This window comes from Papio anubis, chromosome 12, assembly GCF_008728515.1.
Source record: "Papio anubis isolate 15944 chromosome 12, Panubis1.0, whole genome shotgun sequence".
NCBI lineage: Eukaryota > Metazoa > Chordata > Mammalia > Primates > Cercopithecidae > Papio > Papio anubis.
The window spans coordinates 76424338-76442284 of NC_044987.1; the positions used below are offsets into that span (position 1 = coordinate 76424338).

Genomic DNA, 17947 nt, shown 5'->3' on the forward strand with positions numbered 1-17947 from the left:
TTTAGAATTGCTTTTCTAGACTCTCTGGAAGATAACAGATATGTAAAAATACTTTTTGAAACTTAAACATAGCATATCTGACTAAAACATCTTCTTGCTAGGCAGAGAAGCAAAAACTTGAGACACAAACTTTTAAAGTTTGAGCTTTGTAAATGTCTTAATCCATCAACAGAACACAACATCTTGTGATATCCTTTTCCTTCTTCTAAATCACTGTGATCTTAGGTGAGACCTCCATTCTTCTGTTTATGGTACTATTTTAATTATCCATGGAAGTATTCATAAAAACTAAAAATTTTATTAGCAATGATCAAATCTTACTTTTAAAATGAAACTGACTAAAAAGCTGATTTAAGACAGTGAGACTGGCCAGGCATGGTGGCTCATGCCTGTAATCCCCGCACTTTGGAGGCCAAGGCGGGTGGATCATCTGAGGTCAGGAGTTCAAGACCAGCCTGGCCAACATGGCAAAACCTCGTCTCTACTAAACATACAAAAATTAGCCAGGCATGGTGGCAGGTACCTGTAATCCCAGCTACTCGGGAGGCTGGGGCAGCAGAATTGTTTGAACCTGGGAGGCGGAGGTTGCAGTGAGCTGAGATCGCGCCATTGCATTCCAGCCTGGGTGACAGAGCAAGACTCCGTCTCAAAAAAAAAAAAAAAAAAAGGCCGGGCATGTTGGCTCATGCCTGTAATCTCAGCCCTTTGGGAGGCCAAGGCAGGCGAATCACGAGGTCAGGAGTTCGAGACCAGCCTGGTCAAGAAAGTGAAACCTCATCTCTACTAAAAATACAAAAATTAGCTGGGCATGGTGGCGTGTGCCTGTGGTCCCAGCTACTCAGGAGGCTAAGGCAGGAGAATTGCTTGAACCCGGGAGGTGGAGGTTGCAGTGAGCCGAGATCGCACCACTGCACTCCAGCTTGGGCAACAGAGTGAGACACTGTCTCAACAACAAAAAAAAGACGGTGAGACCAATTTAAAAAAATGAAGCCCAAGGCAGTAAATAATTGTATACTTTTTTTTTTTTTCTCCAGGAATGGTGGTTAGGTAAAAAATATGCTAAGATAAATATGGATCCTAATCACAACCATCCACGCTTATAACCAACCTATGCAGGTTTTACCTTCGTTTGCCTTAAGTATACCTGCCCATTTGCCTTCTTCCTATTATTTTCAAATGTAATATGAACTTATAAGTATTGTATGTGTCACCTTAATATTTAATTCTTTTGCCACTAGACTTGGCTTGAGAGGGAGGCGGCATTTATTTTTCTGAAAAAAGGACTGTACTCGTTCCATACTTCTTTGGAGAACAACCTATAGAAAGAGATGTGATACTGTAAGTACATAATGAAAATGAAGATCTATTTTTCAGACAAGTTAAATTCATAAAATGCCCAGTTGTCAAATGGTCAAAAAACGGTTGTTACTAAAGAGAGTTAATTTTTACTACAAAACTAGAATGGCCAAAGGCTATAAATATAGCGAGCAAAGGTACATTTGGCCAACCAATGTATACAAAAATGTTAAAGCTCACTAATAGTAAAAGAAATAGAAACCAAACAAAAATGAGCGCAGTTTTTCACCTATCAAATGAAAATTTAAAACAAAATCCTGTGTTAGAAAACAATTTCATAATTTATTGGTAGGGAGAGAGGTGTACACAGGTGTAGCTTCTTTTGTAGAGCAATGTAACAACTATTATAACTAAAAATATATGTTGCTCTTGACTCAGCTATTTCACCTGTAGGAATTTTCTGAAAGAAATACTAGCAAAGAAGTAAAAATGTACACACCAACCAAAGTTCGTCGCAGTATTGTTTAGTAAAGAGAAAATAGGTAAACAATGTATATAGAGGTAATAGTTTATAATTAAGATTGTATGTAATACTTCCCCAAATTAATCTATAGTTCTTATCAAAATTCCAACTGCCTTTTTGCAGCAATGGATACATGGTTCCTAAAATTAATATGAAATTGCAAGTGTCCCCTGAATAGCCAAAATAATAATGAAAAAGAACAAAGTAGGAGGACTCACATTGTCCAATTTCAAAACTTACTATAAAACTATGGTAATTTAAAAAAGTATAGGCTGGGTGGATGGCTCACACCTGTAATCCTAGGACTTTGGGAGGCCAAAATAGGAGGACTGCTTGAGCCCAGGAGTTCAAGACCAGCCTGGGCAACATGGCAAAACCCTGTCCCTACAAGGAAAAAAAAAAAAAAAAAAAAAGCCAGCAAACACCTGTGATCCCAGCTACTTGGGAGGCTGAAGCGGGAAAATCACTTGAGCCCAGGAGGTTGAGGCTGTCGTGAATAGTGATCACACCACTGCACTCCAGCCTGGGCAACAGAGACCTTGTCTCAAGGAAAAAGGAAAAAAAAAAAAACAACCAAATATAGCATATGGATAGACATATAGATGAATGAAATAGAATTGAGAGTCTAGAAATAAACCCATATATGTGGTCAACTTTTTTTTTTATTTAAAAAATTTTAACGGAACACTTCGTGAATTTGCATGTAATCCTTGTGTAAAGGCCATGCTAATCTTCTCTGTATCATTCCAATTTTAGTGTATGTGTTGCCGAAGCAAGCACAGGGTCAACTGATTTTTGACATGTATGCCAAAACCATTCAAGAGGAAGGAGGGGGTCTCTTTAACAAATGGTGCTAAGACAACTGGATAACCTCATTCAAAAGAATAAAGTTGGGCCTCTACTTCATACCACATACCAAAATTAACTCAAAATGGACCAAAGATCTAACCATAAGAGCTAAAACTAGAAAAGCTTAGAAAAAAACACAGGTGAACATCTTTATGGCATTAGATTTGATGATGGATTCTTAGATATGACACTAAAACCATGAGCCACAAAAGAAAAAAACAGATAAAATGGACTTCATTAAAGTTAAACATTTCTGTATTAATATATTAAAGGACACTATTAAGGAAGTAAAAAGACAACTGCAGAATGAAAACAATATTTGCAAATAGTGTATGTGATAAAGGTCTAGTATCCGAAATATATAAATAACGCTTACAATTCAACAACAAAAAGACAGTCTAATTTAAAATGGACAAAGGACTTTGAATAGATATTTCTCCAAAGAAGAAATACGAATGGCCAACAAACATATGAGAATGTGCTCAATATCATTAGTTACTAGGGAAATTCAAATCAAAACCACAACGAAACACTGCTTCACACCCACTAGAATGGCTATAATCAAAAACCAGGAAAAAAAACAATGTTGGTGAGGATGTGGTGAAACTGGAACCCTTCTATATTGCTGGTGGGAATGTAAAATGATATAGCTGCTACAGACAATAATTCTAATGATTCCCCAAAAAATTAAGTAGAGAACTACCACATGACCTAGCTATGCCATTCTTAAGTGAAAACAATTGTTTAAACAAAAATTTATACGTGAATATTCATAGCAGTATTATTCTTTTTTTTTTTTTTTTTGAGACGGAGTCTCGCTCTGTCGCCTAGGCCGGAGTGCAGTGGCGCAATCTCGGCTCACTGCAAGCTCCGCCTCCTGGGTTCACGCCATTCTCCTGCCTCAGCCTCCCGAGTAGCTGGGACTACAGGTGCCCGCCACCATGCCTGGCTAATTTTTTGTATTTTTAGTAGAGATGGGGTTTCACCTTCTTAACCAGGATGGTCTTGATCTGCTGACCTCGTGATCTGCCTGCCTGGCCCTCCCAGAGTGCTGAGATTACAGGTGTGAGCCACCGTGCCCAGCCAGCAGTATTATTATTAATAGTCAAAAAGTGGAAACAACCCAAATGTCCACCAACTGATGAATGTTTAAACAAAATGTGGTATATCCACACAATGGAATATTATTCAACCAAAAACGGCATGTAGTAAACATGCTGGAACATAGATGAACTCTGAAAACTTCATGCTAAGTGAAAGAAACTAGATAGAAAAGGCCATGAAGTGTCCAGAATATTCATATAGAAGTATAGACGTATCCATATTGACAGAAAACAGTTTAGCAGCTGGGAGGGGAAAATGGGGACATGCTTTCTTTCTGGTGTGATGAAAATACTGTGGACTTTGATAATGGAGATAAAGGAATTCAAGAAAACAATTTTCATCAGAAAGGAATAAATAAGCATGGAAATAAATAAGCATGGGAAAATCACTGATTTTAACAGGTTGTGAAATATGTTCCTATATATTTTAAACAATCTTTGAATTTATCTGCCCCAAATAGCATGGGTATAGTTACAGTTCTACTGGGAGTCTACCAATAAAGAGTAGCAACTTAATCAGTCAGCACCATAAAGATCCTTCCTTTAACATCGACACATTTATATTACCTTTTATGGGTACATACCTGTCTGGCTGATCCACTTGCCTGCCTTACTTTTTCTGCTACTCCTCCTAAAAGCTGTACAAGTTTCGTCTGTTTTAGAAGTTCTTCTCTAAGTCGTTTTCCTCCTACTGACAGGAGAGCACCCAAAACATGTTCGTATCGGGTACTAAACTGTACATCATGCAGGGCATCTTTGAGAAGCCTAATACAGCAAAATATTTATGTTAGTCACTTCTAAGAACTAGGTGAACCTCTTGGAAAAATAAGTTCAATTTTTTTTTTTTTTTTTTTTTTGAGACCAGGTCTGGCTCTGTTGCCCAGGCTGGAGTCCAGTGGTGTGATCTTGCCTCACTGCAACCTCCACCTCCCAGGCTCAAGCAATCCTCCCACCTCAGCATCCCAACTAGCTGGGACTACAGGCACACACCACCATGTTCGGCTAATTTTTTTTGTATGTTTGGTAGAGATGAGGTTTCACCATGTTGCTCAGGCTGATCTCAATCTGCTGAGATCAAGCGATCCACTAGCTTCAGCCTCCCAAAGTGCTGGGATTACAGGCATGAGTCATCACGCTTGGCCTCAATTTTTGATAACCAGAAATTTATTTTAAGCTACATAAGCAAGTCAAAACCCATTCATTATTATAGAGCTATAAGATACCAAATTTTTGCAATGAGGGTTTTCAAATTTTTGCATTAGAGGGTAAATTTAGCTCCTTTAAAAATAATAACTTCAATAAAATATCTGGTATCCACAATAAGTACTGTGGCATGCCATTTAGACTTACAGAGTATGGCATTTCTATAAATTCTAGGAATGGAAATACTGTAATTAATAGAATTTAAATCTTACCAATATAAATTGTGTGCTATCTGGATATTTCCCAATGCCCTGGACAGAAGGAATTGCACTAATGGACTATTCAAGTAAATTTCGTATTTCAAAGCCTACACGTAAAACAAAGTAAGAATTATTAGTGGTCCGTCCCCATGCTAAATTGTTCCAATAAAACTATCAAAAGAGAAACTATATAAAGCAAGTATTACTCTTACTGATGAAAGATGATACTTATAAAAATTAGATAGATGAATTAACCTATGCCAAATGAATAAATCAAGCACAAAAGTATAGAATAACATTCGTTAGCTATGTTCAACTCACCAGTAAAGAAAAATCAAGGAAAAGCTCAAGTCTGGTTTGTTCTAAAAAGTCTGAAAACTAAAAATACAGGTACCTGTATACAATATTCAAATGTGGCAGATGACAATAGTGGGAAAAAATTCACACTAAATCCAAATGCAATGCCCCTCAGTGTTCCCACACTACAAAACTACCTTTAACCTAAACAGAAGGGGGATCCCTTAGCAAGTTCCCATCAAAAACTAGAGTGAAAGTATAAAGGGAGGTAATCTAGTAAAAAAACTCACTTGTACAAACTGTGGAAGAAGATCTGTTAGCTCATCATCACTAATAGCCTCAATCCAGGTCACAGCTAGGGATCTTACTTCCTGATCAGCAAATCTAGAAGATTACCATAAAACCAAGATTGGACAGTGATTTCTTTCCAGTGAAGCTCTATTTCCTGAAAACACAATCTCAATCTGGTCCTGACAAAGAACACTAAGATAACTCTTTTATTCAAAAGCAATGTATGCCTTCTTTTTGTAAGAAGACAATCTTATTGTGCTATACAGATTCAATTTAGGGATTATTTAGGAGCCTTTTTTTTGGGGGGAGGATGGAGTCCCGCTCTGTCGCCCAGGCTGGAGTGCAGTGGCACGATCTCAGCTCACTGCAAGCTCCGCCTCCCGGGTTCACGCCATTCTCCTGCCTCAGCCTCCCTAGTAGCTGGGACTACAGGCGCCCACCATGCCAGGCTAATTTTTTCTAGTTTTTAGTAGAGATGGGGTTTCACTGTGTTAGCCAGGATGGTCTCGATCTCCTGACCTTGTGATCCGCCTGCCTCGGCCTCCCAAAGTCCTGGGATTACAGGCGTGAGCCACCGCGCCTGGCCTATTTAGGAATCTTAAGTTTACAAAAATTAATTTTGGCCCACATCATAAAAATATAAATTATTCAAAATTTACAACCTAACCCTTTCTTTAGGCTAGTTCTAAAGGACATGAAATGCTTTACTGACAACTTCAATGCAGAAGATATGTTTTTACAAATATACATTTACACATTTGCATTATATTGAATTGCTTTCATGTTAAAAGGAAAGGAAATACTTCTGGCAACATACCTTAATGGAAAAACTGACAATAAAACAATAGCAAATAAATGTATTTGACTTACTTTGAATCAAGAAGTTCCAATGCAATTAGTGGGTACAATGGAGGCCACTGGTGAAGTAATGAGTAAGTTTTGGCAAGATTAACCCACTTCCAGTTTGGGGCACTTGCTAATATTTTAGGAAGACAATTTGGGTGTCTGAAGCAATAATAACGTTTCTCCCATAAAAAAGCTTTATCTTCTTTAGAAAGTCTGCAGATATAATAGAATTAAATTACTTCTCAGTGATAGCATAATGATATAATCTCAATGATTAAAAATATAAAGAAGAAATTTATTTATTTGGGACAGCTACTTCTTCGTAAAATCATTAATACTAATTTGGAATAGAAAAATGCAATGTACGGCAAATGCCAGTAATTAATGCTAATCTGGGAACTGAAAGAAATGACTATGTCTTGATAAAAGAGCCTTAGTTATGAAAATGAAGGATAATTCAGTATAATAAAAATTTATTGAGCTCTAATGAGATGCCAGGCACTAGAAATCAGGCTGAAAAAGCAGATCCCACCCTAAGAGACAGCAAGGATTTCATCCATTTCATACAAATAAAATCACATGCTATGGGGAAAAAAAAACTACTATAAAATTTTGGAACATATTTATACAGTTCAATTGAGAAATACTCAAAATGAAAAAGGACTTGAAGATCCTAATTGTTTTAAGCTTAATCACAAATGTTTACATGAATGAAATGTTTCACTATTTTACTATCCATCTATATATATATAGCCTCCCAAGTAGCTGGGATTACAGGTGTGTGCCACCATCTCAGCCTCCCAAAGTGCTGGGATTATAGGCGTCAGCCACCACGTTCAGTCTATAATCTCATTTTTAATAGTTACATGGTTCTGTACCAGATAAATGTGTCTTAATTTTTATATATATATATATATATATTCATTTCATGTGGAGTAATGAAAAAATTCAAATACTGAAAAAGGTACATAGTGAAATTTCTCTCCTTCTAATTCCCCTCCCAAGAGGCAAACACCTAAGCTTGTATGATCTTCCAGAGATAGTTTATTCATACAAAGGCACAAATGTGGATATATGTAGATCCTCTTTTTTCCTTTATTTTCATGGTAATAACACTATATACACGATTCTACTCCTGGTTTTCTTCAGCTAACCTATTTTAAACATTAGTACATACAACTATAATCTCATTTTTATTTATTTTTATTTTATTTATTTTTGAGACGGAGTCTCACTCTGTCACCCAAGCTGGAGTGCAGTGGCGCAATCTCGGCTCACTGCAACCTCTGCCTCCCGGGTTCAAGTGATTCTCCTGCCTCAGCCTCCCAAGTAGCTGGGATTACAGGTGTGTGCCACCATCTCAGCCTCCCAAAGTGCTGGGATTATAAGCGTCAGCCACCACGTTCAGTCTATAATCTCATTTTTAATAGTTACATGGTTCTGTACCAGATAAATGTGTCTTAATTTAATCCCTATTGATGGACATTTCCAATCAATTTTTCTTTTCTTTTTTTTTTTTGAGACAGGGTGTTCTCTGTTGCCCAGGCTGCAGTGCAGTGATGAGATCACGGATCACTGCAGCCTCGACCTCCTGTGCTCAAGCAATTCTCCCACCTCAGCCTCCTGAGTAGCTGGGACTACAGATGCACAACACTGTGCCTGGCTACTTTTAATTTTTTTGTAGAGACAGGGTCTCACTATATTGTCAGGGTTGGTCTCCAACTCCTGGGCTCAGGTAATCCTCCCATCTCAGCCTCCCGAAGTGTCAAGAGTACAGGCATGAGCCACCACGCCTAGTCTCCAAACAGTTTTTCAATAATCCAAATAAATATTGCAGTGAATATTCTTGTCTCCATAAGAAAATATAAAAGAGTTTTATATAACTGGAAATGGCATTGCTGGGTCACAGAATATACACATTACAACCTTGTAGATTTTGCCAAATTGCTCTCCAAAGGAGACGTAGCTTTTTGTACTTCTGCAAATGTGTAATTCCCATTTTATATATCCTTATCAACACTTTTAACAAAGTATTTTAATTTTTGCCACTCTGATGTGTTAGATGGTATCTTGAATTAATTTATATTTCCTTGATTACTGAGAAATTGAACATCTTTTCAGATTGTTTAAAAGCATTGTATTTTTCTAAAAAAATTGCTTGTTCATACTTAGTCTCCTTGACTACTGAGTTGTTGGTTTTAATCTTATTAATAAGAAGTTCTTTACGGTTAAAAAAACTCTTGATATTTATTGTAAATATAGTTGCCAGTCTATTGTTTGCTTTTTGTTTAAGTAAAAAGGTTTGACTTGACAAATTTCTAAACTTTTATGCAGTTATATAGTCTTTTTATATAATTTTAAAAATAAGTTAAATACTAGCTGGCCCTCGAGACAAAAATTTTGTAGATTATTTTAAAAAAAAAAAGGAAAAAAAGTAAATAGAAAACTTTCCACACCAAGAAAGCTGATAAATCATGAACAGAATCAGGATATTTAATGTAAGCCTTAACTTGACCTTTACATTATAGGAGATACTTAGCCCAAAACAGAATAAACAGAGCATACCCAAGTGATGAGTCTTTATGAAGAATATCAAGAAGTTTCCCTTTTATATCATTCTCTAGTGTTTCTAAGTTATGTTGCTGTATAATGCTTCTGTCAACTTGAGGAGTTGTATAAATTACATCAAATGCAGGAGAAGGAAAATCAACCTTTAAAATTTAACAGAAATTGATCAAATTAGAGTCTACATATTTGTCACATTAACCTCTTTGTCTTTAAGACAATAGATTTTTTCTTAGCAATCAGGGTGTATTTACATTGAATATTAAATTAATGCTTCTTGTTGCAATTGATTACCATTGTTGGTAATTCTCAATACCACAAACATATTTCTTGGGATGAGTACAGTGCATGTTTTACTGCTTCTCAGAAATATTGATATTAAAATAGAAGATAGATCCTGAGATTAAAACAAGATCAGTTAGGTTTCTTTAACAACCCAAGTCATGGTATACGCACACACATTTTATGAAGAAATTTCAATTTACACTTCTCTACATGTCAAGAAGTAACCATTACCTGTAGCACTATTCTTTCCATGACATATCCTTTTTTGGTAACTGTTCCAGGAACAGAATTTGTATGTGATGAAGTCCAAAGGTATAGAAGTTTAGTTCCACATGTTAAAAACCTTCATAGATGTAAAAAGAATAATGTGATTTTCATTTTAAAAATTAATTCAAAATTCACAACACATGTAATGAATTTGAAAAGTTAGTATTAGATCAACTAAATAAAAAGGATACTTTTAAGAACATATCAGAAGGATTCACTCTCCACATTGTACCGAAACTTTTTAGGTGTAGGGTAAATATTGAAGTGTAGGGTGAGAACAAAGAGAGGGATAATTAAAGGACATTATCTTGGGGAAAATGGTGTTGAGGACAGAACACAAAAAATGTTAAGGACTCAGAAAACAACTTCTATAAATAGGAAGGTTAAGAATAGTCTTTGAAGATTTTCTACAAAGAAATACATCATCAAGGTGGTGGTCTGGATTACAGAACTGCTTGCTGACTTTAATCATTAGATCAAAAATACATGCCAAAGAAAACAAAACAAGTTTTTTTGTTTTGTTTTGAGACAGGGTCTTGCTGTCACCCAGGCTGGAGTGTAGTAGCACAACTATGGCTCAGTGCAGCCTTGACCTCCCTGGGCTCAGATGATTCTTCCACCGCAGCCTCCCAAGTAGCTAGGACTACAGGCACATGCCACCATGCTCAGCTAATTCTTGTTTTTTGTTTTTTTTTTTTGTAGAGAAGGGGTTTCACTATGTTGCCCAAGCTCATTTTGAACTCCTAAGGCTCATGTGATCTGCCTGCCCCAGCCTCCCAAAGTTCTGGGATTACAGGCATGAACCATCACACCTGGCCAGATATGAGAAGTTTTATCTGTTTCTAGACTAGGGGTCTGCCAACTTTTTCTATAAAGAGCCAGAGAGTAAATATTTTGGGCTTTGTGGACCATACAGTCTCTGCTGCAAGACTAAATTCTGCTGTTGTAGTTCAAATTTGCCATGAACAACACATAAATGTATATGCATGCTATGCTCTAACAAACTGTATTTGTATCTATAAAAAGAAGCAATGGGCTCAAGTATGCTGACCCCTGCCCTAGACTACTAATTTGTGGCCTACTCAATCAAAACATTCTTTCAAAGATATTGACATATCTTTACACAGATGAAATTTCTGAAAAACAACATAAGATATACAAAAGCAGAAAACTATAAAGTTTGTCAAATATTTGTTCATTTTATTCAAACAGCAAATATCTTTACCAAAACTAGACTCCAGTTTTAAGATTTTCTCTTGACAAACAGGCTTTGAATCTTTGATACATTGTAATCCATCTCATATATATGGGGACAGGGTCTCACTCTGCCGCCCTGCTTGGAATGCAGTGGTGTGATCACAGCTCACTGCAGCCTTGAACTCCTGAGCTGCTGGAATTACAAGTGTGAGCCACCACACCGGGCTATAGTCCGTTATGTCTAAGAACCACCCTTACTTCCAACTAGACTTAAGGTAAATCCTGATATTATTTCATCTATAAATACTGTTACATATCGCTAAAAAATAAAGTTTCCTGTAATAAGTACAATACCATTATCCCTCCTAAAAGAATTAACAATAATTACTTAAGACCATAAAATACCTAGTCACTATTCAAATTTCCCTGATTGTCCCATAAATGATGTTTTTAAAAAACAGTTGATTTGCTTAAAACAAGATCCAAGCAAGGCCTAACACTTGCATTTGGATGTCTCTCTTTTTTTTTTTTTTTGAGACGGAGTCTTGCTCTGTCGCCCAGAGTGGAGTACAGTGGCACAATACATTTGGATGTCTTTTTAAACATCTTTTAATTCAGGGTCAGCAAACTCCAACCTGCCTTTGCAAAGTTTATTTATAGCCACGTGTAAACTGGCCTTTACACCTGGCTTTGTAAGTAAACTTTTACCAGACACAGCCATGCTCATTAGTTTATGTACTGTCTATGACTGCTTTTGCATTTGTGACAAGAGTCTATAAGGTCTGCAAAGCCTAAACTACTTTTATCTGGCACCCTTTACAGAAAAAGTTCGTTAACTCTTGTTTAGTCTCCTTCTCTTTTTTTCTCCACTTGCTATTTATTTGTTGATGATACCAGGCCTTTTGTTCTGTAGAATTTTCTATATCCTGAATTTTGCTGGTTATACTCCTCCGGTGTCATTTAACATGTCCTCCTGTATTTTCCACACAGAAGAAGTTAGACCTAGAGGCCTGATTTGATTCAGATTTAGTTCTTTGGCAAGAACACTTACTATTTCGCAGTTGGTATTGTATACCACTTCTTATCCTATCAAATTAAAAGGTACACATTGTTTGTGTTATCTCTCTGTGATGTTACTATTGATCAGTTTAGTTCAAGTGCTATCAGTTTAAGCCATCAATTATGAAGTTGCAGAAAAACTATGTAATGGTTTCAGGAAGGCATTTTCAGACTGTAAGGTTTTAAAACAAAAAAGGCGGTACTGATGATCACTGCTTAGATCAACAGTTCTCAATTGGGAGTGATTTTCCTTCCAGCAGACATTTGGTAATTTGCAAATAATTTTGGTTGTAAACTGAGGGGGACAACTGGCATTTAGTGGGTAGAATCTAGGGATGCCGCTGAACATCCTACAATGCACAAAACAGTCTTCCACAACGAAAAATTATTTGGCCTGAAATGTCAATATTGCCAAGATTGAGAAACCCTAGCCAAAATCTATTATTTCAGCATGGGTTGCAAAATTATAATATTCTAGATCTATCATTCCTTCTGCATCTATTATCTAAAGATTTTCTTTTTTTCTTTTTTTTTTTTTTGAGAGGGAGTCTTGCTCTGTCACCCAGGCTGGAGTATAGTGGCGCAATCTTGGCTCACTGCAACCTCCGTCTCCCGGGTTCAAGCAACTCTCCTGTCTCAGCCTCCCAAGTAGCTGGGACTACAGTCACGAGCCACCATACCTGGCTAACTTTTTTGTATTTTTAGTACAGACAGGGTTTCGTCATATTGGCTAGAGTTGTCTCAAACTCCCGCCTCGGCTTCCCAAAGTGTTGGGATTACAGGCCTCAGCCACCATAACAGGCTAAAGATTTTCTATAAAAAAAAGTTGTCATATCAATTACTGCTAGGCGCGGTGGCTCACGCCTGTAATCCCAGCACTTGGGAGGCCGAGGAAGGTGGATCACTCGAGGCCAAGAGTTTGTGACCAACCTGGCCAACATGGCAAAACCCTGTCTCTACCCAAAATACAAAAATTAGCCAGGCGTGATAGCACACACCTGTAATCTCAGTTACTCTGGAGGCTGAGGCATGAGAATCACTTGAACCCAGGAGGCAGAGGTTGCAGTGAGCCGAGATCATGCCACTGCACTCCAGCCTGAGTGACAGAGTGAGACTCCATCTCAAAAAACAAAAACAAGAACAAAAAAAACTTCGCTACATAAATTATTTGGTAACCCTCCGAAACAACTGTAAAGGAAAGACGGGTTAACCGCTTAATTCTGTTTATATGCCAGTTTTCAGAAAAATTAGTTAAGAACTCATTTGTGCTGGACATGGTAGCTCACGCCTATAATCTGGGATCAGATGGTGGGAAGATAGATCACTTGAGGCCAGGAGTTTGAGACCAGCCTGAGGAACATAGTGAGACTCCATCTCAAAAAAAAAAAAAGAAAAGAAAAGTTTTTTAAAAAAGAACTCATTTGTTATTAAGGCTGCATGAAATGCCTTTGAGTCATTTGGCTTCAATAATAGTGACCACTAGGTCATATAAGATTGTACCTTCAACAGAAATAAAGAATTTCAAGACTAGGATTACTAATCATTATAACACAGTGGTTAACTCGACTATATTATACACTTTGTTTCTCTACATGTACTAATGTAGAGAAACGTGCTAATGTAGAGAAACAAAGTATAATAATAATCATCATCTCTCTTAATCATCTTCTCTCTTAATTTCTGAGTATTCCTTGAATGCGAAGTCCTAACATTACCTAGGTCGCCTGCACTACTTGGCAGTCTCAAGCTTAATACAATCTATTCACTATTTTAACAGCAGAGTGTTGGATGCAAAGTATTTAAATGTCTAGCAGAAGTCAACTGCCCTTCGCTTGACAGTCTCCTGAATTATGAAAGAATATTATATCATTTATCTAACAAAACCATTTATTACTAGACAATAAAAGTGGCAAAATGTAGATAGTTCTCTAATTATGCAAAGACTCCTGGTGCTTTCAAGAGCAGGAAGGTTTTCAGAATTTATTTATAAAAATTAATGATAATGATGAAATTATATTTAACTTTCACATAACTGCTCTCTGACACTAATTTATCAGACAGTGGAGAACACAATTCTTCACAGTATTATCAGCATATTCTATTTTAGAGTAGTAATGTATTATATTTAGCAAAAGGTTCCTAATACACACTATTAATAGTAATCCCTTCAACTGCCTTTCTTTAGCCTTTGGTAGTTCAAAATTATGTCAGATATTAAAATCTGAACCCACCAAAATGTAGAGAACAAAAAATCTTATACTGCCTCCTCGAATATGGGGGAAGTGATTAAAAGAAAGAAAAATATTTTTTAAATAAATGTGTGGTTTTTTTTTCTTTTGGAGATGGAGTGTTGCTCTGTCACCCAGGCTGGAGTCCAGTGGCACAGTCTTGACTCACAGCAACCTCTGCCTCCCAGGCTCAAGCTATTCTCTTGCCTCAGCAACCCAAGTAGCTGGGATTACAGACGTGCGCCACCACATCAGGCTAATTTTTGTATTTTTAGTAGAGATGGGGTTTCCCCATGTTGGCCAGGCTGGTCTCGAACTCCTGACCTCAAGTGATCCACCCACCTGAGACTCCCAAAATGCTGGGATTACAGGTGTGAGCCACTGTGCCCAGCCAATAAATGTTATTTTTAAGCACATGGGAACACATCAAGAACAAATTTGTAAAGTCAGTGTTTTGAACATCCTATTATTGTCAACAGATGATTACTGGCAAATCAAATGGGGTATTTGCCATTTAAGAAGAAAAAGTATTAGAGTAGCAGAAATTTTCATTCTCAGTATTTGTTTTATCTTAAGTTAAATAGATTTATTATTAAACCATTTCCCAAATGGTTCCCTTGGAACACAGGGTTTCAAAAGATATATTCTAGAACAACAAAAAAGTGTCATGGTATCAACTAAGTTTGAGTATGTTAATATAGGGTAATAGTTAAGAATGTAGACCCTATAGCTAAATTGCCTGGTTCAAATCCCAATTCTACCACGTGTTAGCTAAGTGCCCTGGGGAAAGTCACTTAATCTCTGTACTTTGATATCCCCCCCTGTAAAAAGGGATAAGAACACCACTTATTTCATAGAGCAGTTGTGAGAAATACAAGGATACCTGTGTAGCACTCAGATGAATACCTAGCATATAGTAAGTGCTATATAAGTGTTTGTTATTATAGTAAATATATTGTCATAAGACGCAGTTAAATAGGCTTCTTGACTACAAAGCTTTAGGGATGCTTTTTTCTCCTTTTTTAAAAATTTTTCTTTTAGAACTTTAGAGATTTTTTTTTTTTTTTGCGGCAGGAGGGGAGGGGCTCACTGAAACCTCTGCCTCTGGGTTCAAGTGATTCTTATGCCTCAGCCTACAGAGTAGCTGGGATTATAGGGGTGTGCCTCTAGGCCCACCTAGCTAATTTTTATATTTTTGGCAGAGATGGGATTTCACGATGTTGGCCAGGCTGGTCTCAAACTCCTGACCTCAAGTGATCTGCCTACCTCGGACACCCAAATTGCTGGGGTTACAAGCATGAGCCACGGAGCCCTGCCTAGAGATGCTTTAATATGCCAGTGTGCATCATCTATTCTCCAGAATGCACCCATGTGCTGAATGTAACATATCCCAAACTTACCCAATTTTTTTTTTCCTTTGGAAAACTCTTGATCATCTCATGAAACATTATTCCTTAAAACATAATTAAAATATTCAGCTAAAAGGCCAGATAGATTATGCTATCCCAGTGGCTATTAACAGACACCAAGCTCAAAAGAAATTCCTTTACCCCTAAAGATAAGGGAAAGAATCCCTAATAGAGTTTTGCATACTTGTGGGATGTATGGCAATTAAAGACTAGGGACATTTGGCAGTAAGGGATAGATTACTAAAGAGAATTAAGGAAGGGAATAATGTACACCTATAGATTCTCTGAAACTGGAGAAGAGTAGGAAAGAAACAGGAAAAGGGAAAACCAAGTTCTTTGGTTAGTATCAACGGAATTTATAAGACTGTGGTATTATGTCAACAATATAGTGCTTTATATAAATGACAGTCATTGGCTGCTGCTTTTCTCCATGGAACAGTGAGTGGCAAACAAAGCTGTGCATACCTAGTCAGATATGTTCAGACTACAGCAGATTAACTTTTATTTCCTCTAATCCGTGTCTCTGAACTGATCTCCTTTTATCACATTAGAAAAACTGAAGAGGCTCATTCACTCATCTATGTTCCTCCCCTCACCTCCTTGTCATCTAGCCAATTCTGATGTGCAGATGTGTCCATAGTGACTCATCATTACAACTCAGTAATACTTACCGTTTAAAGTCAAAAAGAGGTAAAGAAACTTTGCCCAAAGCTTCTGGTCCCTTTCTCTGCTTATTAGAATCAGGGGAACTTCCACTGCTCTGATTTAAAATTCCAAAAAGAGTAAGGTGAAGAAGTGATTCTAATGGCAATTGTGATATCTGGATGGGAAAAATGATTCTATGGGGGGAAAAATGTATTAATAGAACAAATTAGATTGAATGTGAAATTTAACACTTTAACGAGACTGACAATTTTAGGTATTGTATTTAACCTTTCAAATAATGTTTATTTTGGTATTTTTATTTTATTGAGACGGCGTTTTTGCTCTGTTGCCCAGGCTGGAGTGCAATGGCACGATCTTGGCTGACGGCAACCCCTGCCTCCTGGGTTCAAGTGATCTCCTGCCTCCGACTCTTGAGTAGCTGGGATTATAGGCACCCGCCACTACGCCTGGCTAATTTTTGTATTTTTAGTAGAGACGGGGTTTCACCACGCTGGCCAGGCTGGTCTCAAACTCCTGACCTCAGGTCATCCACTCGGCCTCCCAAAGTGCTAGGATTACAGGTGTGAGCCACCACACCAGCCTCAAATAATCTTTAATACTGAGTAAACTTTAGCTAAACAGAAGTCTGGCTAACTTGTCCTATTAAAAATTTTAAATAAACAAATTTTATTAACAGTATAAAATTTCAAAATATAACATTTCTTTCTTTAAAGACTTGCAGATGCCTTTGAGATTTCTAGTGTTAATTTCCAGGCAAAATAATATTAGTCATTTTTACTTCCTTTTGGAAAAACCAGATGAATGTTTATGAGAATTTCTGTTTTGGGATATAAGAATGCACACAAACATATATAATAAGTATATACACAAACAGCTTTCCTTCCTCCTTCCTTTCCTCCCTCTCTTCTTTCCCATGAAAAAAAAAAGTATATACACCAACAGACATATGTTTACCAATGCATTATTTTTTTTAAGTCTGAAAGAACACTTGAAGTCAAGAGCAGGCACTCTGAGATAGCAAATGTTGAAAACAGAGTGACACTTTCTACTTATATGCATTTTTGTGTTATTTGATTGCTTTCACAGACATGTATTATTTTATAATATAAAAGAAAATATGACAATAGGAAAACATTTAATAAATGTGGAACAAATAGTAAAAAGTTCTGCAACTGTCTATCTGCCTAAATAATGAGAGTTCCCTTAGTTTAAAAACACTATTTTAGGCCGGGCACAGTGGCTCACACCTGTAATCCCAGCACTTTGGGAGGCCAAGGTGGGCGGATCACCTGAGGTCAGGAGTTCAAGACTAGCCTGGCCAACAAGGCAAAACCCCTTCTCTACTAAAAATACAAAAAAAATTAGCCAGGCATGGTGGCACACACCTGTAATCTCAGCTACTTGGGAGGCTGAGGCAGGAGAATCGCTTGAACCCGGGAAGCTAAGGTTACAGTGGGCTGAGATCGTGCCACTGAACTCCAGCCTGGGTGACAGAGTAAGACTCCATCTCAAAAAGAAAAAAAAAAAAGAAAAACACTATTTAAAAAACATAAATAGTACAAAACATCATCTTGTACATGGATTTAAGATAACTGTTCTCGGCTGGACGCGGTGGCTCACGTCTGTAATCCCTGTACTTTGGGGGGCTGAGGTGGGCGGATCA

At 37.2% G+C, this 17947-nt stretch overlaps 1 protein-coding gene and 1 non-coding gene across 5 annotated transcripts in view; both read right to left on the reverse strand.

Moving 5' to 3' along the window:
• PIK3C2A (phosphatidylinositol-4-phosphate 3-kinase catalytic subunit type 2 alpha) overlaps positions 1–17947 on the reverse strand; it is a 117163-nt gene that overhangs the window by 25910 nt on the left and 73306 nt on the right. For 3 of the 4 annotated variants that reach the window (XM_021925997.2, XM_021926000.2, XM_021925998.2), the window contains 8 exons: positions 16290–16457; positions 9690–9801; positions 9174–9319; positions 6633–6821; positions 5762–5855; positions 5187–5281; positions 4356–4536; positions 1212–1316 (listed from right to left, as the gene is read on the reverse strand). In XM_021925997.2, the coding sequence (XP_021781689.2) occupies positions 1212–1316; positions 4356–4536; positions 5187–5281; positions 5762–5855; positions 6633–6821; positions 9174–9319; positions 9690–9801; positions 16290–16457 (1090 nt within the window). The remainder of the gene's footprint in view (positions 1–1211; positions 1317–4355; positions 4537–5186; positions 5282–5761; positions 5856–6632; positions 6822–9173; positions 9320–9689; positions 9802–16289; positions 16458–17947) is intronic. The other variant, XM_021925999.2, reaches the window with a different exon arrangement.
• On the reverse strand, positions 2488–2599 carry LOC116269839. Its single transcript, XR_004177659.1, has one exon. It is a non-coding gene; the product is annotated as a U6 spliceosomal RNA (small nuclear RNA).